General features: G+C 38.9%; 1 protein-coding gene across 11 annotated transcripts in view; it reads left to right on the forward strand.

Moving 5' to 3' along the window:
• The window catches only part of ESF1 (ESF1 nucleolar pre-rRNA processing protein), a 69,528-nt gene extending 49,661 nt beyond the window's left edge, over positions 1–19,867 (forward strand). For 3 of the 11 annotated variants that reach the window (XM_073339568.2, XM_073339566.2, XM_073339567.2), the window contains 3 exons: positions 16,312–16,385; positions 18,083–18,229; positions 19,071–19,867. In XM_073339568.2, coding sequence (XP_073195669.1) covers positions 16,312–16,385; positions 18,083–18,229; positions 19,071–19,364 — 515 coding nt within the window. In that variant the 3' untranslated portion in view covers positions 19,365–19,867. Of the gene's footprint in view, positions 1–10,623; positions 10,679–11,412; positions 11,998–15,224; positions 15,376–16,311; positions 16,386–18,082; positions 18,230–19,070 lie in introns of those variants that run through there. The other 8 variants (XR_012158324.2, XR_013635623.1, XR_013635624.1 and 5 more) reach the window with 8 other exon arrangements.
• The last annotated feature ends 2,085 nt before the right edge of the window (positions 19,868–21,952 follow it).

Consider the following 21,952-nt stretch of genomic DNA (forward strand, 5'->3'; position numbering starts at 1 on the left):
CCTTGTGACTTCCAGTTCATCACAGCTTCGGCTCAAAGCAAGCACACAGTCTTATGGACCTTAATAGGCCCAGTCCTTATAGCTCCTCCCTAAGGATTAAGGCCCTCAATGGACATGGGGACTTATGCATTTGCTGGATCAGGAAGAAGGTCCTGAGCCCATTTAAAACACAGCAGTTTATCCAAAAATTCTTTTTGTCGGGTCCCTGGAGCATCAAGTTTGAACTAGTATGTGCATACCTCTGTAGGCAGTGGCTTCAATGGGCTAATAATTGGAGGAATTACATTAACATTCCAATCCTCTTGAAGGAGTTACATACAATTCCCTAATGACACATACACATTTGCATTTTTAATACAGTGGATTGATCCCAAGGATATTCACCCTAATTCAAGAAGATTTAACCTAATTCAATAAAGTTTATCTTAATTCCATAAGGTTTGTCCAGGATTTCACAGGATATTGTCAGTCTGTCACACTAATCATCTAGACCCGTAAAAAAAAAAAAAAACCAACCCATTGGTTATGGGAACGGAACCAGGCTACCATTCCGGTAAAAATGGCTGCTCAGCAGAGAACACTGCCGACCCCAGGTGGAAAGAGCAGCAAATGACAGAGACACATGGAAGAGTTTCTGCACCAGTATAGGTGAAGGAAGGCTGTAAATGTTTCACCTGTCTTAATTTCTCAATTCTGGTTCTTTGAAGGTAATTCTTACAGAATTTTCCCACCTTAAATAGCTCTAAGGTGAATAAGGCTATGTCTTATAACCAAAAGCATAGGCAAAAAAAAAGAAGACTAATGCTCAGTATTGTAAAAATGCAACTTTTATATTAAAAGGATGGAGAACATTCTTTCATATAACAAAGATGAGTAAATCAACAAAGCCTGAAAGAATGTGACCTCATAAACAAAAACTGTCAATATTTGACTAACTCGTACATGAGATACCAAGAAGAAACTACTGAGGCAGGAGATTTTGGGCCACCCTGATCTCAGAAATGGGCATTCTGAATCTAAATAGGGACTCTACAAGGGCAAAAGCTAAGCAGGGATGGGCTGTGAAAGTGTGAGGTGGTAATGTGCAGTTTCTGGGGCAGCAGCTTTCTGTACCATGCTTGCTGCACAAAAGAAGCCTACATCCTTTCGATGGCTGTCCTGGTCAACTCTCCTGTGTGATGGTCGCCATCTCTTAGGGTAGGTCTTGGCAGAGAGCCTTACAGGAGCGAACCTTGTTCAATAGTTTGACTTCTAATGGAGTCATGGGTTCCTCACAACATTCAAGGCAGCCTTTGAAGCTGAATAAACCCTTCTTGCAAATAACTGCCAACAATGTTCAGGTATCTGTTTTCCCTTAATCAGCAAACTTATAGGAAGTGGAATGTGTAGCCAACAGCGTCCTTGGCAAAATGTATTTTTCTCTACTGCTTGAGATTGGAGTGTGACTGGATTTCTATATCTCTGTCATCTCATTATAAATGGTATGCAAGGTCACATTCATGGGAGCAGTCCTTAAGCCAGGTACCAATTAATCTTGGTCCTTGAGAATTCTTTGGTGGGGCCAAACCAAACCCGGATGGCCTACCCAGATATTGCAAAAACTGCGTGGAAGTTGGATTCTCCAGAGCAAATTGTTCTGTCTCTTATAGGTAAATCTATATTTGTCCCCAAACACACCCAGCCTTTTCTTTGGAATACAAATGATAATCCTGAGTTCTTCCAGGTTCACCTCCTTGATCTTACATAAGTGACTGTGTGGTGCATTTTGAGGAGGTGGAGTAGTTGATGCTACTGGAAGAGGTGTTGGCACAGACAATCCTCAGATAGTCACTGCAAGCAAAGTTGCATGATAATTGCCCTAAGGTCAGAATTGCTTGTGTTGATATAGATTGCCTTCTGGATGCAGATGCCAGCCTGGTATAAACTGAGCTCCTAAGGTGCTGAGAATCCCAAACTGCTTCTTACTATTCTGTCGTCTTATGCTTTGATACTCATCTTCAAGTTATTATCAGCCATTAAATGGAATGACTGGAACAATTCAGATGATATACCCTGATACCATTTTATTGATCTCCAGTTTCTGTGCTGGTATATGGAGTGTTAACTGGAGGCTTTGATGCAGAGCTGCCAGGAGTCAAGGCTTTGGTCAGTGTGCCAAGAGGCTGTTGGCTGTCGTTGAGTGCTCTTGAGGTGATTTCTCATGCTAAGATGACCTAGAGTTTAGTACTGCTCATTTGGTGCCTTACTGTGCTGGGGGCATTTAAAGAAGATTTTGGCTTCTGAAGCATCAAATATTGCCTTGAGGCAACCAGTGAACCAGATCTGCTAGTTCTAGAAAGCTTCAGGGTAATGCTGACACTGCAAGCGCCACCACTCATTCCTGCCACAAAGGTGCTTGGTGTCTTGGGGCTAGATGACCGAAGTGCAAAGAAGGAAACCTGTAATTAATTGTAGCTTACTGGAGAAATAAGAAATAGGGATCTATGAGCTGGAGCAGTGGCACTTACAAATCCTTTTTTACAACACTTGCAACATAATTGCTATGCTTTGGGGCAATTTTTAGATTGCTCAAATAATGTAAGCAAATGCAGGCACATGTGGAATTTTGGCTGAGCTTCTGCAGTGCTAGAGTGTCCATTCCGGGCTACTGTCCATCTTGTCAAGCAGGCAGATGTCTCTGCTCCCCACAAGACCAGATGGGCAGAACTGAGAGACCATTAGGAGAACAAAACGAACAGAGCCAAACCACAGCCTTGTATACCTGTTAATGATGTTATAAAGATAAGTTGTAATCAGGTAGGACTCCAGAAAGTTGGTGACCAAGCAAAGGAAAAATCTGGAGTCCAGTTCTTTGTCTCGTCATTGGCAGAGCAGTAGACGGGCATACAAGAAATAACTTCTTTTGCAGAGTGTATTACTGGAGCATGCCACACAGGAAGCAGAACAAGAGTCTGTGAGTGGTTTAGCTGGTATTTGGCAACAGGGAGGGGGACACAAGATCCAAGACAATTCCTTGAAGGATTGTATCTTGAAAGAATAGTGATGACTTTGTGAATATCGCCAGCCATTTATGTTAGTATTTCATTGCATACAGACTCAGATTCCTTTGAGAACTTAGCACCTACCAGCCGATGCACATGTGTTCATCTCTTGGGCATTCAGAAGTTAGCATTGTGGGATTTTTACTAATTTAAAAAATACATTGGATTACTTTTGTGTTTTAATGCACCTGCTTATACATAAGGTAAATTGTTCTGCAGCGTAGAATGACTGAGGTGGACTTCGGCTCATGTTTTAAGAGAGCAGCACTGCGGTATACTTTAGCCCCATGCCATTCCTCCCCCTAATTTCTCTGTAAATGCTCTGCATATGGAGTGTTTCTTGGGCTATTGGAACAATGCCATTTCTTCCATCCTTTTTCTACTAGCAAGAGGATGTAGGTTTTCACACTGTTAGCATTTCCTGTTTCATTAATGTATGTTGAAGCTTCCAAGCAATGTATGGAAAAGTGTCCTGCAATATGTAGTGAGGTACTCCATCTTGAAATGGTGAAAGAGGGTCATTATTATTCAGTAGCTTTTTCACATTTTCCCCATAGCATGGAATACAAACTTGCTGTTCAGAGATGCTCTTGGGGTTGTTGAGCAGACACTGAGTGTGTAGGTAAAACTCTTGACTGCAGGATTACCGGACATCAACTGGAAAAGAGAAACTGAGAATATAGCTAGCTTTGGAATAGTTTTAGAGAGAGAGAACACTATCCACATGCTGGCTGGCTGCAAGCAAGGTGACACTTGATGTATCTCTAAAGCTCGTCAATGGCAGACTGAGCAAATTGAAGGGAAGTTTTGTCAGATGGAAACTGAGGGTCTGATTACTATTTCCATATTCCATTTAAGGAAAGTGGGGATGCTGCTGTAAAAGGGAACCAGGAAGTTCGCCAAAAGAAACCTAGGCAAGTGTATATTTGGGAGGGGGTGTCTTACACCAAATAAACTCTGTTTACAAAGAGAACTTCTTTTGCCCCGGGGCAGTGATTCCTAAAGTGTAGCGTGTGCCCTCTCAAGAAGGGCAGGGAACAAAGGGCTACGTAGTGGACCCCTGTTCTCCAGAGTCTCGGCTTTGGTTTATTTAAAAAAAAAAAAAAAAAGCTAGATCTCCTAGATGTTATAGTGCCGGGGGAAAAAAACTTGAATATTTGATCCGAGTGTAACCAGTGTGGTGGTGTCTTAATGAGTTTGCAGTGAGCTTGAAAAAAATATCTACCTCAGTGAATTCAATGGGTGCTAACTCCAGTGCTAATGATGATACGTATAATGTTGATATTTAAATATGTCACTGCCCATCAATGCATTTAAGAAAGGAAAGATAGTATGTATGAGGAATACACCTATGTTTCCAAAAGTTCCGAGTCGGGGAGGGAGTAAAGAGAGTGTAGAAGATGCATAGAATTGTAGAACTGGAAGAGAAGTTTGAGAGGTCTTCTAGGTCAGTCTTCTGCACTCATGACAGGACTAGGTATTATCTAGACCAGCTCTGACAGGTGTTTGTCTAACCTGCTCTTAAAAATCTCCAATGATGGAGATTCCACAACCTCCCTATGCAATTTATTCCAGTGCCTAACCATCCTGACAGGAAGCTTTTCCTAATGTCCAACCTAAACTGCTGTTTCTGTAATTTTTAAGCCCTTTGCTTCTTGTACGATCCTCACAGGTTAGAGAACAATTTTTCTCCCTCCTCCTTGTAATAACCTTTTATGTACTTGCAAACTGTTATGATGTCCCTGTCCCGCCCCCCCCCCCCCCCCAAATCTTCTCCAGACTAAACAAAGCCAGTTTTCTCAATTTTCCCTCATGGGTCATGTTTTCTAGACTTTTAATCATTTTTGTTGCTCTTCTCTGGACTTTCTTCAATTTATCTACATCTGTCACACAACACACAGTCAACCTGTGGAACTCTTTGCCAGAGGATGTTGTGAAAGCAAAGACTATAACAGGGTTCAGAAAGAACTAGATAAATTCATGGAGAATAGCCAAGCTGGGCAGGGATGGTGTCCCTAGCCTCTGTTTGCCAGAAGCAGGGAATGGGTGACAGGGGATGGATCACTTGATGATTACCTGTTCTGTTCATTCCCTTGGATGCACCTAGCATTGACCACTGTGAGAAGACAGGATACTGTGCTAGATGGACCTTTGGTCTGACCCAGAATGGCCGTTCTTATGATACCCAGAACTGGACATAATACTCCAGTTGAGACCTAATCAGCTTACAACACTCCTGCTAATACAGACCAGTATGATGTTTGCCTTTTTGCAACAGTGTTACACTGTTCCCTCATATTTAGCTTGTGATCCACTATGACCCCAGATCCCTTTCCGCAGTACTTCTTCATAGACAGTCGTTTCCATTTTGTGTGTGCAATTGATTGTTCCTTCGTAAGTGGAGTACTTTGTGTTTGTCCTTATAGAATTTCATCCTGTTTATTTCATACAATTTCTCCAGTTTATCCAGACCATTTTGAATTTGAATCCTATCCTCTAAAGCACTTGCAACCTCTCATCTTGGTATAATCTGCAAACTGTATAAGTGAGCTCTCCATGCCATTATCTAATCATTGATGAAGATATTGAATAGAACCGGAGCCAGATCTATTTCCTGCAGGATCCCACTAGATATGCCCTTTCAGCTTGACTGTGAACCACTGATAACTACTCTCTGGGAATGGTTTTCTAACCTATTATGTACTCACCTTATAGTAAGTCCATCTAGGTAGTATTTCCCTAGTTTGTTTATGAGAAGGTCATGCAAGTCCGTATCAAAAGCCTTGCTAAAGTCAAGATATACCATATTTACTGTTCCCCTCCCTATCCCCCCCATCCACAAGGCTTGTTACCCTTTCGAAGAAAAGTATTAGATTGGTTTGACAAGATTTGTTCTTGACAAATCCATGCTATTACTTTATCACTTACTTTATGACTTTATTATCTTCTAGGTTTCTACAGATTGCTTAATTATTTGCTCCTTTATCTTTCTGCAAAAAGAAAAGGAGGACTTGTGGCACCTTAGAGACTAACCAATTTATTTGAGCATGAGCTTTCGTGAGCTACAGCTCACTTCATCAGATGTTTACCGTGGAAACTGCAGCAGACAGTTTCCACGGTAAACATCTGATGAAGTGAGCTGTAGCTCACGAAAGCTCATGCTCAAATAAATTGGTTAGTCTCTAAGGTGCCACAAGTCCTCCTTTTCTTTTTGCGAATACAGACTAACACGGCTGTTCCTCTGAAATTTATCTTTCTGGGTACTGAAGTTAAGATGTGTGGTCTGTAATTCCATGGGTTATCCTTAGTCCCCTTTTCATAGATTGGCACTGTATTTGCCCTTTTCCAGACCTCTGGAGTCTCACCTATATTCCATGCCTTTTCTAAGATCATTGCTGATGCCTCAGATATTTCCTTAGTCAGCTCCTTGAGTATTCTAGGATGCATTTTGGTGACTTGAAAACATCTAACTAGTTAAAAATTACTTAGACTTGTTCTTTCCCTATTTTAGCCTCTGATCCTATCACATTTTCACTGACATTCATTGTTAGATGTCCAATTGCTACTAAACTTTTTGGTGAAAACTGGAACAAAAAAGTACATTCCAGAAACTTGTTGGATAATCTTTGCCTGCTGCATGGGCTGTGTGTACATGCACACTTATACCAGATTAATTCAACTGATTTAATTAATCATGTTAGTTAAATTGATATAAATACACTACTCAAACCAAAGCAAGGTATTTCTTAGACCTGCTCCTAATCAACTGAAGCTAAATTAGGGTAGATGGATTTAAATAATTTATTTTAATCTCATTTTGCAGTTGAACTTTTTAGTTATTTTCCTAAACAAAGGTTGATTCTCACAATTTGTAACCATTAAACCATGTTGTTTTGCAACTAAATATAACATTTACTCTAAACTTAGTACTTCTCTTTGCTAGCCAAGAGTATATGTTCTGTCTATGCATAATGTATTTCAGCAGTTATGTAGCATAATATACATTTTTTTCAGAATCTTATTTTTTGTTCTGTTAGAAAATGGTGAATGTTGCTTTTATTATATACTAGAATAATTATTTACTTGTGTGCAAACTGTATTTGCATGGAAGTTGGAATTCATCTAAAAATGAATAATAACAGTATTTTAAATGATTACTGATAGTTATATAAAACTACCTTAAAGTGCTGGATACATCTGAAAAAAATATCAAAACATCTTTTTGTATTCAAAAATTATTAAACAAAGGAAGTATTGAACTTACTGTTTCTGTTCACCATGTTCTTTAAGATTTTAAAACTAGTTGATCTCATCCTCTCAGACCTAGGTTTTATTCATAGATTGGAAGAGGAAAACAAGCATTCCTGCTTTTTCAACTCCCATTTGATTTTTTGATTTTGAATGAACTAGTCATTAAGCTGAACTAATTAAAAAAAATAAAGTGAAATGATGAAAATATTCTGTCTGCATCTGCAGAAGAAGCTACTGCTGTCAAAAACTAGTGTAGCATTTCAACAAACCCTGGTTCTAGGTGCTTAGCTCGTGACTTCCACCAGTTGAGTGATTTGATTTTTCTCTAATGCTTAAGTCTTAATATAGGTTGTCATAATTTCAAATTTAATTTTAAATAGATTTCTCTTCTAAAAATGTTTTTAATTTAAACTATCTCATTTAAATAAAAAAAAATTTTTAAATAATTGATTTTTATTCTGAGCTAAAACAAACAAACAAACAAAAGCAAAAACCTGGTTTAAACTAAAACAAATGTTTATATAGGCTTTTGTACCCATGTGACTAACTCTATTTAAAATCATGTGTTTAAAACTAGTATAACTGTGCATGTAGACAATCCTTTAAAATGCATGTTAGACGTTTTCCTTTTCTTCCTTTGGAAGTTGTTAAATGGCAGTTCAGTATTGTCCAAAAGAATAATTGGTCATCTTTGGTTAATATTAATAGACCCCCAAAAAATTCAGAAGAATGTTGGTATTACCTGATTGAGTTTAATTTATCAAAGTAAAATAAAGAGCTAGCTTCAGTGTATGTATTTCCTAGGGATTTCATATGAAAATTAATATTTTGTGTACATAATGAGGAGTGATTTGTTGGTTCGTGTTCTTGGAAAGATAAAGGCTGAGTAGGCTTTTTAACTTGATAGTGAGCTCTTGCTTCAGAGATCATTGTGAAGCTTCAGAATAGGAAAGACGAACATTAAAGTTTCTTTTCATAAATTAATTCTTTGCAGTCTCTTTGAAAAGGGAATAAATGTCTTAATTGTGGTAAAATTTAAAAAATATGTTTGGCTAATTCTGATTCTAGTTAATATCTAAGGCAACTCTCAATTTAGTAATTCCACTTTCAGATTGTTACGGGTTTTTGAGGCTTCAGAGCAACTTGCAATAAAGGTCTTTTCAGTAATAGATGGTATGATAGACAAGATAAGTTATATGGCACTCAAGTAAAGTAGGAACTTTCAAATTCAAACTAGTGACTGGAAGACCCCATTTCACAATATTAAACTTGTCTGGAGAAAGTTGGACATCTTGACATATGGGTATGGGACAGTTGGGCCTTTTTGGCACCAAAAGAGGAGTGGGAGGAGGCTTAGTGTTTCTGATCTCTAAGAAGCATTTTTAACTTTTGGTACTGAGATTAGCGCATCTCCTTTTTTCCTTTTTTGGTCAGGGGGAGGAGCAGAGTCAACTTCAAGTTTCTGGGGAAAGAGCTCCTGAACTTGCTATTTCCCACTTCTGCAACTCTTTATGGCAACTAACTGCCCTACTGCATCCTACTCGAGTATCGTGCAACAATGACAAATAAACATGAACATGATGTTTCTATTGAAATAGTTCATGAAAGTTGAATTGTTGTCATGGGGCTTCAATGTTAACATACCATTGAGACCAACGGGACCAGTTCATACTTCTCTCATACATGTTGTTTTAAGGTGTCTGCAGAATCAGGAAGACATTATTGCATCCGTTGAGTTCCCAGTATTACCACCATGTTGTCTCACATGGCCATCTCATCAAAACAGTCGTAAAAATGTCTGTGCTCAGGCTCCACTAGCCCTGTTTCCATTACTACCACGGGTGGAGATGTGCTGGTGGTAGTGCAATAGTGGGAGATTCCCGCCAAAATGCTGAAGTAAACATAAGTGTAATATCTAAATCGTTAATATTCAAAATGAAAACGTAGACTGTGAAGCTCAATTATGGTGCACTTTTAAAATCTATTATGCAGCCACATACACCTGGCTCTGTTCATTGGAAACATCACTTTAGCGCTCTGATATTAAATCTTTGCTGAGAAATAGGGTGAGGCTGCTATTTGTGTGGACACTAATTTTGGGGATGCAATTTAGCAATGTTTTGTTGTATTTGAGGCTGGCCATGTCTTAAAGTACTACACAGCGGCATGGGTGCAGGGCTACAGCTTTGCCACTATAGCACTTCGGTGCAGATGCTCGCTACAGGGGGAGGTTTTCCCCTCCCTATAGTTAATCTAACTCCCTGAGACATGGTAGCTAGGTTAATGGGAGACCTAGCACTGTCTACAGTGGGGGTTAGGTCAGCATATCTACATCTCTTGGGTGTGTATTTCCCCCTGAAAGATGCAGCTGTACCAACTGAAATTGTTAACTCTGTAAGCGTTCTGGCTCTATGAAGCTATTCATATTGCTACAGATTTTTCACACTCCTGAAAGATGTAGCTATGCTGATGCTAGTTTTCCGTGTAGACCAACCCTTAGTCTATACTACAAAGTTTTGCCAGCATAGCTACATTGGCTAGGGGAGTGAAAAAATCACACCCCCAGCCAGCATAATTATTTTGGCAAAACCTCTGGGTAGACACAACTATGCCGACAGAAGAGTGCTTCTGTTGGTTTAGCGAATGTCATATGGGGTGGTGGTGTAACTATGCCAAGAGAAGCCCTCCTGTCAGCTTACACTATGCCTTCACTAGAGGGATCTGATGATGTAGCTATACCGGCAATGACTCTGTCATGTAGACAAGGCTGAAGTTGGTTCTAAGGGCTCCAAAAATTGGAGAAGCCCAACATGTAGGAGATATTTTGAGGGTCTTTTGAAAATCCTATTTTGCAACATTGAATATTGTACCTGAATTCATAGTCAAATCTTAATAAAAGTTTACAATCTGACTTTTTTTTTAAAAAATTATGCTCACCAAATTTTAAATGCTTCATTTAGAATTAGGTGTATCCTGCAATTTACATTGGACAGGAAGAGTTAATGCTATGAAACTTAAAGCAAATGGAAAAATCACTCAGTCAAATATGAATTAGTTTATTATACAAGCCCAAAATACTTCTGAAATCTTTATAGATGTTAACATATTTAAGTATCTGACTTTTATTCTTTCAGTAGTAAATTTTTTTTTGCAGAAGGAGATGAAACCGTGATTGCATGTCAGTTGAAATATATGGAAAGGGAATTAACACGAATATGGTAGAATAGCCTATAATATTGCATGAGGGATTTGTATGAAATGGAAAGGGGGGTGGGACTAGAATTCTAATGTTATACTAATAGTATTCTGCTTTTTGTCATACCTGAACAAGTTATTTCAGGAGACAAAGAAGTTGATGGTTGTTCTCTTTGATTTCAGGAAACCATGTAAGTATGAGAGAAATGTGAAGCACTGTGGTTGTCTTGTTCTTATTCCAAAATTTTCCATTGCAGGCTCAATTAATATAGCCAGGTGACTGTAAATAATGGCTGGGTATGGCAATTAAAAATATTATGATTTTTTTATAGAAGATTTCTTAGAATGGGTGCCCAAAGGTAAAAAAAATCAGATTTGGTATTCTAATTCTTTTCCCAGAATTTAGTTAATTGCAAACTGTTAACTGTGAAGTTAATAGGTTTTTAAGGCCAGAACAGATCATTATAATCATAAAATGAACAGGGAGAGAGTAAAAGTTTTGATTAGCAGCTGAGGATCCCGTGCATGGAGATAAAGGGCTTGGTTAATTATCCTTTTGGTCTGTCTGTGTTTGTTTGTGTCTCTGCTGGGGCTATGTGGCTGGGCTTTCAAGCCTCTAAACAAAAGGGTGAGAAGTCTGTCTCTGTGAGGGCTGGGAGATTGGGGCTCTTTGGCCATAGTTCAGGACCAGTGTTCTAGTCTTAATCCTCTCTGTGAGCGAGGGGATGAGCTGACCTGCAAGGCTAAATGTATAAACCAGTTGTAAAGTGAATTCCTGAGGTGAGCAGGAGGTTACCAGGAGTTCGAAAGAGTTTGCAATAGAGAGTAGGCACTTTTTCTCATGGGTTTGTGGTCTTGAAGGGCGTCTGTTGATTCTGTTGTATCAGAGAGACAGTTCTTGGATAACCCGCTATCACCACTGCAGGTCCAATCAGATAAGTTTTGTTTCAAACGAACAGGAGAGATTGGAAAACAGAGAAAAGGGACTGGCAGTTTGTGACCAAGCAAGGAAGGAGAAGCAAGAGAGGATGGGATGGTCTTTGACCACCAGAGGAAAGAGAACCAGGAGAAATTCAACATAGGGAGAGATATCGAGTCATATTCCAGTTCTCCTGCAGCAGCTACAGAGAATCTCTTGGAAGACTGAAATTCCAAAACTGGAGAAAAACACAAGGACCTCTGCAGGGCACATGAGAAGATGGATGTCAGCCATACCCAAAATGTTCAGTGACCTGAAAAGGAGCTCTTTGTAAGTTCAAGAGCTTGTCTCTCTCACCAGCAGTAAAAGATATTACCTCACCACCTAGTCTCTCTAATATCCTGGGACCAATATGGCTACAACATCACTGCGTACTGCTTCAGAAGATTCTTTGCAGATCATCCGAGACTTCAAAGATCTTACAAGGGAGCTGAAGGATAGGAAAGCATTGGTGGTGATCAGAAATCTGTCTTGCCCAGCAACTGAGAGAAGATAGCCAGTAGAAAATGTGAGCAGCAAACTGTTGGCTAGGTATACAGTCTAAAGTTGATGGTTTGGGTTTTGTGAAATATTGGGTCATCTTCTATAGGGAGAAAAGGACATATGGGTTGGACTACCACTGATTCAGTAGAAAGGGTTCCAGTTTTCTGGGTGACAGAGGAGAAAAGCCTGGGAAATAATCAGGAGGAATTAGAAATGTTCATTTATGAAAAGAAAATTTGGTATAATTAGTATTACTGAAACCTGGTGGGCTGAGTCACATGACTGGGATTTTAATATTACTCCATTTTAGGAAAAAGAGAGTGGGCAGCCGAGGAACAGGGTTGTCATTCTACGTCAAAGAAACTATTGTCTGCGTTAGATTTCTTGACAATTCAGAAGTATAGGACCTGGAATAGTTATGGATCAGCATTCTACCTGATAAATTCCAACGTGGGGTACTGGTTGGGAATCTGTTACAAAGACCACCAAATTAGACAAGGGAATAGGAGGAGCAGCTCCTTAAACATCTTTATACAATGTGTACAACAAAAATTGTGTTTTCATGGAGTTCAAACTTGCAGACATTTGGAAGGGTTTCATGGAGCCATTAATAGAAACTCCAGGAATGTTTTACAAGTTATAACGGGGTTCTCAAACTTCATTACACTGTGATCCCCTTTTGACAATAAAAATTGCATGACCCCAGGAGGAGGGACTGAAGCCTGAGCCCACCCAAGCCCCACCGCCCCTGGCAAGGGGGGAGACCAAAGCCAAAAGGCTTCCGCCCCAGGCAGAGGGCCTGTAACCTGAGTCTCACCACCCAGGGCTTGGGCTTTGGTCCCAGGCGGTGGGGCTTAGACTTACTGGGGCCCAGGGCTAAAGCCAAAGCCCAAGACAGCCTTGGCAACCCCATTAAAATGGGGTTGTGGCCCACTTTGGGGTCTGACCCACAGTTTGAGAACCCCCTGGACTGTAAGGATTGGCAAAGGAGCACAGCAAATTTCAGAACAATCTGAGTAAGCATTTGGATTTTACAACACTTCAAGAGAATATTAAGAGGCATAATCTACAAGTATGTGGCAAAAATATTTTTGATAGTCAATAGCTCATTTAATATAATAGAAAAAAGAATGATGAGGTACAATGGTTGGAAGCTGAAGCTAGACAAATTCAGTCTAGAAGTATAGCATATGTTACTAATAGTGAGTTTAATTAGCCATTGGAATAATTTACCTTGTGATGTGGTGGACTCTCCATCACTGGAAGTCTTTAAATCATGGTTGGATATCTTTCTAAAAGTTGATCGTATAGCTCAAACAGAAGTTATAAGCTTGGTGCAGAAATTGTTGGTTGAGGTTCTGTGAAGTGTTAAGCAGGAAGTCAGACTAGATGAACATATAATAGTTCCTTCTGGTCTTAAAATCTATTAATCTTGTCTGACTATTCTGCAGGTGGAATTAGTCTTCCATACTGGGTAAATGAACACTATTGTGTCAATAACTTGTAGCTGAACAAAACCACATTTTTTAGGAAAGCAGTCCTGATTTAAAGGCTACATGTGGTGATGATTTTATTGTCAACAGCAAAGAGAAGGTCTGACAATTTTGGAAACAAATAGTCTTAATTTCATGAAGCTACAAGACCAAGGTTGGTTCTGACAGGCTGCACAACCTATAGTTGCGAGGTGGGGGCTGGAAGGGGAGGTGATGCACAGTCCTAATTAGGATCAGTCTTCCATAGGGAGGGAATTAGTTCTGCACTTACTTTCCTTATTCCTTCTCCATACACCATATTAGAAGTTGAGTGTGAGCAAGCTAAGCCTCATGTACCCGGAGAGGTTGGTAAGAATTTGGAGCTCCCCACATCAGTGAACCCGTGTTTGTACGGCACCTAGCACAATCCTGGATCTCTAGGGCATTTAGGTGCTGTAGTAATAGACATAAATAACAATAATAATATGGATCTGCTTTGCTTCTGAGAGGTGTTCCCTCCTGGCACCTCCGATGTTTAGGGGCCCTATCAAATTCAGGATCCATTTTGGTCAATTTCATGGTCCTAGGGTTTTAAAAATCATAAATTTAATGATTTCAGCTATTGAAATCTGAAATGTCATGGTGTTGTAATTGTAGGGTTCCTGACCCAAAAAGGAGTTGGAATGGGGGAGGGGGGAGGATGTTTGCGGTACTGCTACCCATACTTCTGCACAGCTGCTGGCGCTGGTGCTGCTTTCAGAGCTGGCCAGCTGGAGAGCAGCGGGGGTGGCCGGGAGCCCAGCTCTGAAGGCAGTGTCACCTCCAGCAGCAGCGCAGAGGTAAGGATGGCCTGGTAGGGTGTTGCCACCCTTACTTCTGCGCTGCTGCCTGCAGAGCCCTCAGTCAGCGGACATCACTCTCTGGCCGCCCAGGTCTGAAGGCAGCAAGGCAGAAGTAAGGGTGGTGTGGTATGGTATTGCCACCTTTACTTCTGCGCTTCTGCTGGTGGGGCGCTGCCTTCAGAGCCGAGTGCCCGACCAACAGCCGCTGCTCTCCAGCTGCTCAGCTCTGAAGGCAGCAGCACAGAAGTAAGGGTTGTTCGCACTCACGCCCCTTCCCCCCCCCCGCAACTCCCTTTTGGGTCAGGACCCCCAATTTGAGAAACACTGGTCTCCCCCATGAAATCTGTATAGTATAGGGTAAAGCACACCTAACACCAGATTTCATGGTCCATGACTTGTTTTGCGTGGCTGTGAATTTAGTAGGGCCCTACCTATGATTGTTTTTTCTCAGCCTCCCTGTACCTATCTCTTCCCAGTCTCGCCAGGTCTGCTTGTTCTTGCATCCCTGATGTAGCCAGTTTGAGGAAGGTTTCAAACTTGTTCAATTCTATTTGTATAACATAGAATTGAATAATATGTGGAGAAGGTAGAACAAACACCTACAGAATAGGAGCCCTCTGCTGGGCTTGAACTTCCTCTGCCCTGAATGGTTCCCTGGAGATGCTGAATTAATAGTTTAGGACTTGATGAGCAACTGATGTTGTACATCTTTGTTCTTCTTACTGGCAGCCAGGATTTTGTGGTGGTATTTCTTTTGTTTTGTTTTTTTCCCCAAAAAACTTTCTGAGAAACCCACCCAAGCTTTGCAAGCTATTTGGAATCAGTTGAGTGAATTTTTTTTTCAAAAGGAAATTACTTAAAATATTTCATGGGCTCTTCAAGAGATGTTGTGTCCTGTTGCGTAGCATAATTAGCAAATTAACTTTAACTAGACTTTGTTTTGTCTTGTAAATATTTCTAGTCTCTTTTCTGGAAACAGAATGGATCCAAATATGTTCCTTAAGAATACCCCCAAAGGACTGTAATGTATTACTGGAAATGGGTTCATTAAAGGTCAGAGAGCATGATTTAGTCCAGGCAGCTTTCCATCTTCCCTTCTACCTCATAACACTGTAAGTCTTGAATCTTTTTGAGAGATAAATTTGATTGCATAGTATTTGTAAATAGGATTCTCCTTAATAATTGGTTATTGTGGGCTTCTGTTTCCTTCTATTAATATTCTTTATTAGTACAAGGATCAGTGTATGCACAGGACCTCCTTAGTGAGTAAAGAAAACTTCATCAGAGTCTCATCATTTAAGATGAGCTTAAATCAGCCCAACAATATTTTGGTCCCCTTTTGTTCTGCAATAACCTTCCTTTCATGCATAACTTTTACTGCTTCTCTATAAATTTGGGGAATAATTTTGATCTTCTTGGTTGTTGTTGGTTTGTTTTTTTTTCCACATAGCCTTTATCTTGACTTCTACAAGGCTGTACGCTGGTTCAGCTGCCAATACTGTCAATGGACAGATTAGGAAAATATAAGTTTAAACTATTTTTCTTTTCTTAAGCTATTTCTGTTACATTGTTCCTTTCCATACTGGAAGTTAAGGGGAAGGAATGAACATTTTAGAGAAGGCACGTGAATTCAGTTACTTGTGTAGCAGCATAAACTCATTTCTCTTTGGATTTATAATGCGTGTACATTTGAACAGTGAGTGGCTTTGTGTAACTGGCTGTGCCCCACTAGTGGTTCTCACAACTGCTCTTTGCAAGAAGGAAGAAAAAATTGTACCATACCCCTCTTTTTTTTTTTCTTTGCCTACCATCACTTCTGCCAGTTTGAGTGCTGATACCCACTCAGTAGACTGAGTGGATATTGTTCCCTCTAAAAATCCTTGCTAGGTCTTAACCATACCTGATTTCTTTTTTCAAACTTTTTCTTTTATTACCTCAAATTGAAATATCAATTTCAGCTGACTGAGACACACTTTCAGATAGTGTAGCTATAGGAATTAGTCTCATGTATACTTATGAATTAACTCATGTATTTGTTGTGTGATCAGGTTTAAAGAAAATATCAAAGAAATTCAAGACAGAAGAAAGTACCCCAGAAAAAGAAGAAGAAGAAAAGCACAAGGTAATTTTTGTGTTAAAGTATTAAAGATTACAGACATAGGTCCCAGTTCTTTAAATACTTGTGGAGTTAATCGTATGTGAATAGTACCAGTGAATTCAGTAGGACTACTCTGTTGATAGGAATATAATTAATGCCAGTCAGCATGTTTCTGTTTCATAATTTGAAAACGGAACCACTATACAGTAGGAGTATGCCCAAGTGGGCTCAGTGGATAATCCTAATAAGATACATGATGGTGTCTCATGGAATCGGGTGGGTCCCAATGCCTATGATGACTTTGCCAGTTTCTTGCACTCCGTAGCACAAGCCCCTGGATTTCCCAGGGGATCATGGCCTTAACACAGTACAAGACCTGTTGATCCATAATTATAAAGCGTTACTTCAAAGCTAGATGTTTCCCCCTTGTTTCTTTCTTCATATATTAAAAAAAAACCCAGCCTTTAACTAAAGTTTTTGATAGTGGCTCATGGATTCAGCATATTTATTTATTTAAATGTTTTAAGAGATTGTAATAAGCTTAGGCCTTAACATATTTTGTATTAAATTCAGATTTCATTTTAAACAGGTTTATTTTTATGAGGAAAACTTATAACGTAACTAACAAATTTAAAAATCTGATTTAAATAAAAAACTGATTTTTTTACTGTTTTTTTCCGTAAACATTTTTTTTACCATTTTCCTCCCAAAAATAAATAAATCATTGATTTGTTTTTTTATCCATCCTGACCCAGATGTCAAGAACTGAGAGAGAGACTGCTAGCGGAAAGGAAATTATCAGTGAGACATTTTTCGATCCCTAAAGGCTTAGTTATTCCACTTTAGCAAAAGTTAATTTTATTTTTTTTAAACTAATGTTATGCTTAAATAGTTGTTTCCCATTTGCAGAAATAGCAAAGTTAGACTATTCAAAGTTATTTAGCAGTGTCCTGAATTCATGCCCTGACTTGGGGTTCTCATTTCTCATTAGTGTGAATGGAGTTTAAAGCATCCACTTTAATCACATAATTTCTTTGCTTTTGTTAGTGTGTGCCCCAAACTTAATTTCTTCTTTTTATTTAAACATTGGTTTTTCACAAATAAAAACTATCTTTTATAAGATAAGAATTACCTTGACACTTTTTTCATTTCTATGTTATAAATGTCAGTGTTGAGATCACATAAGTCTCTGAACTCTTGTAAGTGGAACATTTAACCATATGATCACTGTGAAGATGAAAATGAGTGACAATGATTATATTTAATTAGAGAGCAACCTTTCTGGGTTGTTCTTTGTTTAAAAATAAAAATCAGCTATATGAGAATTTAAAAACAAATACAATGCTTTAAGGTAAGCACAGATGGTTGTGGAATGTAGCCCATGTCACAATCCTACAAAGAGGCTAAACTGAATATAGATATAACAGCCTTGTGGAAATGAGATAAAATCTTTACCTGCTGTGCTGTACTACTGAGTATAAAACTCATTGAATAGTACTGTAGTTTTCCTCCTCATCAGTTCTCCAAAAGTTTTAGAAGACATATTTAATTAATAATATAATAAACATTACTATGTTTTATAATCGCTTGCAATCTGTTTACAAATTACAACTGTTCCCCTGGAGCCTGGAAATCATGAGTGCTCATGTTTCAGAAGGAACATGTGTATTCCATACGTCCCAAAGAGATGTTATATAAATGAGCTCTTTTTATTGTAACAGGCTGAAATGGCACTGCTTATGATGGACGATGAGGAGGATGACAGAAAACATTTTAACTATGAGAAGATTGTAGAACAACAGAACCTGAGCAAGAAGAAAAAGAAACAACTAATGAAAAAGGAGGAGTTGTTAGAAGATGACTTTCAGGTAATACTAATACAGATTCCAAGTATTGAAATGTAATAGAATTTAGTAGTATCTTTACTTTTTCAAGAGGAGTTGATTGGAATTCTGATGTAAGAATTATACCTCAGTAATATGGTTTGACAACATTTTAACAGTGCAGTTGAATATAAACCTCTTTATAGTACTCCTACACAGGAAAAGGCTATCATTACTAATGCTGGGATCAAACAAGGATACAACTTTGATCAGTCCATGTTGCTTTTGAATTTTTGTTACCGACATGTACGTTTGCATAACCCTTTAGGACCTGGGTGCACTTTACATGGCTTAGATTACAAGCAATGTTTCCCTAACAGAGGGAGCAAAGCCAGACTATGTATAGGGATTTAAGGAGACAGAATTCACTCTTCAAGACCACATGCAATCTGTTGGCTGGAATATTGATTATTACCTGTCTCCACTGACTCTTTCCATGCTTGCTTATTTTTAACCCACAAGGAATGTCTTCAGTGGCCCACCTTTTGTGATATACAGGTTTTGCACAGGAGTGTCTCCTGTATGTTGTTGACTCTCCCATACCACCTTGCACATAATGCAAAGGACAGAAAAGTCCCCCACACATAGGTGAAATTCACCCTCCATGAATGCATAGTTTAATTTAACCAGCCTGACCAAATTCTGAGAACTACTGTTTGAAATTTAAATATTAAAATTTAGGTTCCAGTTAAGTAAGATCTGATTTAGGCAATTAGTGTTACCCCTATCTTGTACACGCTGTCCCATTTAAATATGATTACCATATTTTCGGGTATGTTACATTTTGTCCTGTTTCTCTGATATAGGTTCTCTTTTCTATCTTCAGGTGAATGTTGCTGATACAAGGTTTCAAGCACTGTATACTTCCCACTTGTTTAATTTGGATCCTTCTGATTCAAACTTCAAAAGGACAAAAGCAGTGGAAAAAATTTTGGAGGAGAAAGCTCGCCGAAGAGAACAAAAGCAGCAGAATCTTGCAAAGGAGATACAGGAGAATGAGATTGGAAAGAAGGGAAACATCACTAAGAAAGCTGTAGATCCTGCTTTATCAATGCTAATAAAATCTGTCAAAAATAAAACAGAACAATTTCAAGCCAGAAAGAAACCAAAAATAAAATAAATTTCAGTTGTTTGGCTTTCCTCAGTCCAGTCTGTATTCCTTGAAAAATGGCAAAATTCATAAGAGCTTTCTGGATGTTGAATCCCATAAACTAAGGGTTTCTAAAGAATCAGTGCCAGTGTTGGGGTTTGGGGATGAACTGTAGACAACCGATTACAATACCATCTTTCCCCCTCCCACAAATACCTCCTTGGAATAATATATTTGTAAAATAGTTCACAAACAACAGCATATGTAACAAAATTAATTTACCTAAAGCTGTTTATTTCATAACACCATTTCAGTTAAAACTAATAGAAATGTTAAAGATGGCTACAAAGAACTTCCTTAGTTGTAGTAGTGGACACATTTATAAATGAGTGTGTGTGACTTCAGGTCCTGATATGATTTTTAGATTTAAAAAAAATCTTTGGAATTTCATAATGGTGCTTTTACTACTCCATGAGTCTGTAAATACAATGTTACTGGTAAAGATAATTTTAATAAACTGAAAGTGAAGATGGGTTGGATGAATTTTGTTTTAGTCAAGAGAACTGTGATATATGTGGATAACTTGTGAAATAATGAATAAAAATATATTTTAGTGCATTAATAATACTTTTCACTTCTATAATCATCTAAGGATTCCAGAGCACTTCAGAAACATTAAGTGAAATTCTCTGATTTAGGAGAGATTCTCATTTACAGCAAGGAAACTGAAACAATTAAGGTCAAGCTTGAATGCCCAAAGTCAGGTATCAAAATCCATTTTTACACACCTAAATAAGGTTGGGCTCTATATTAGGCATTTTCTTAAATTTCTCCCAATGCTACATTGCTGTTAGTGTAACTCCCCTGATAGTTGACCGTGTTTAAAAAAAAAAAAGTACTCTAAAGGAGGTCAGTGCATGAAAATAGTTAGTTGCTGCACCTGCTACTTGACACTATGCAATGTATGTATAAAGAGAAATATATCAAATAATACAGTTTGAGCCTGTTTACAAAATTAGTTTGTCAGAACTGTTAATATGTGTTCCAAAAAAATCTTCCTACAATAAGTCTACCTAGTGTGGCGGGGAGAGAAAGTAGGAATCCAGCAAGTATCCTGACCTAGACTGCTCAACGCCAGCTGCTGATCACACAGAGCACTAGTGGAAAGCAGGGGTTCAGGGGAAGAGTTCTAGGTCTGATGGGTCATTAAGCAAGACCTTTACTTTTCAGGACCTTGGTGGTTCTCTTACGCAAAGCATTTCTATTTTTAAACTGTTCTGGGCTGGAAATCTAAATGATCTACTTAAAAAGTCTCTAAAAGTTGAACAGTTTCAGGATGGCAAGCTTCATCTCTACCCAAAATTTATGAACAACCTATGAATCTTAACAAAAGCCAACAAAAAGCCCACAAAATATGGACTACAGGAGAAAAAAAGCTTTAGCCTCTCCCAAGTGGTGGTTGCTGCTAGAACTGAATGGAGAACAGTAATTCAGTTTCACAGAGAATTTATAAATTTAACTTCATTCTGATTAGGAATGAAAACCAAAAATTTCAAAGTTCTCCACAACAGGGAATTACCATTCTCTGCCCAGTTCTGGGAGCCATAGCTCCAGAGCATTCTGCCTAATAAAGAAAAGAAATTGGTATGCAAATAAAATTTCACTAAAGCAACCATTAAAACCAGTAAACCAAACAAAATGTCTTGCACACATGAAGTAAATACAGATGGATGTTCACTGAAGCAGATGGTCCTTCAATGTCAAAATATCAACTTTTAGTAAAACCAGTTTGTTTTACGCAGACAAATTAAGAAAATGAGAGAAACGACATATTCAATATCTATGTGGGATGACTGGGTGAGATAGTGAGATGCCGTGGACTCAGCTCCCAATGGTGTTCAACTATATATTTCATATTTAACTGACACAACCACCAGTGCTTGTAAGATGTCGGACTGCTTACAAGAAAATCAGCTGTTGGATGAAGAGCAGCTGGCTCAAACTGAACCCAGGCAAAACAGAAGTGGTGCTGGATGAAAGGGGGAAATGCTATGAAGAATTAGCTGAGATGTTGTCTCCACCTTTCATAAAAGGTGCACAGCCTCCATTCATCAAAATTGTGTGAAACTTTTAAAGATCCTTTTTCCCTTGATGCATTAATCATGGATGACCAGGTAGTATCAGTTTCTAAAAATGCCTTCTGTCACCTCCAGCTTGCTAGGAAATTTAGCCCCTTCTTCCCAGATGAGGACCTGGCTATATATTTGTTACTTCCAGGCTGGATTACTGTAATGCACTGTATCCAAAGCTGAATGTGAAGATGGTGCAAACAGTCCATCTGATACAGAATGTGACTGCCTGCTTTCTCCATGACTTAGGCCGCTGTGAGCACCTCAGGCTTATGCTCAGATCTGTGCACTGGCTCTCAGTCAGCTTCCTGTGCATGTTTAAAGCCTTGGTCCTAATTTTCAAAGCAATTAATGAATCGATTAAGCCCCAGTTACATCAGAGACAGAATTTTGATCTGTCAACCATTGCAGCTGCTGTGCTCCTCTGGCACAATGCAGGTGGCACAGCTCAGCATGAAGGATTTTAGAGTATAGGGCAAAGCTTTTCCA

This window comes from Lepidochelys kempii, chromosome 3 (genome assembly GCF_965140285.1).
Source record: "Lepidochelys kempii isolate rLepKem1 chromosome 3, rLepKem1.hap1, whole genome shotgun sequence".
In the NCBI taxonomy this organism is placed as follows: domain Eukaryota; kingdom Metazoa; phylum Chordata; order Testudines; family Cheloniidae; genus Lepidochelys; species Lepidochelys kempii.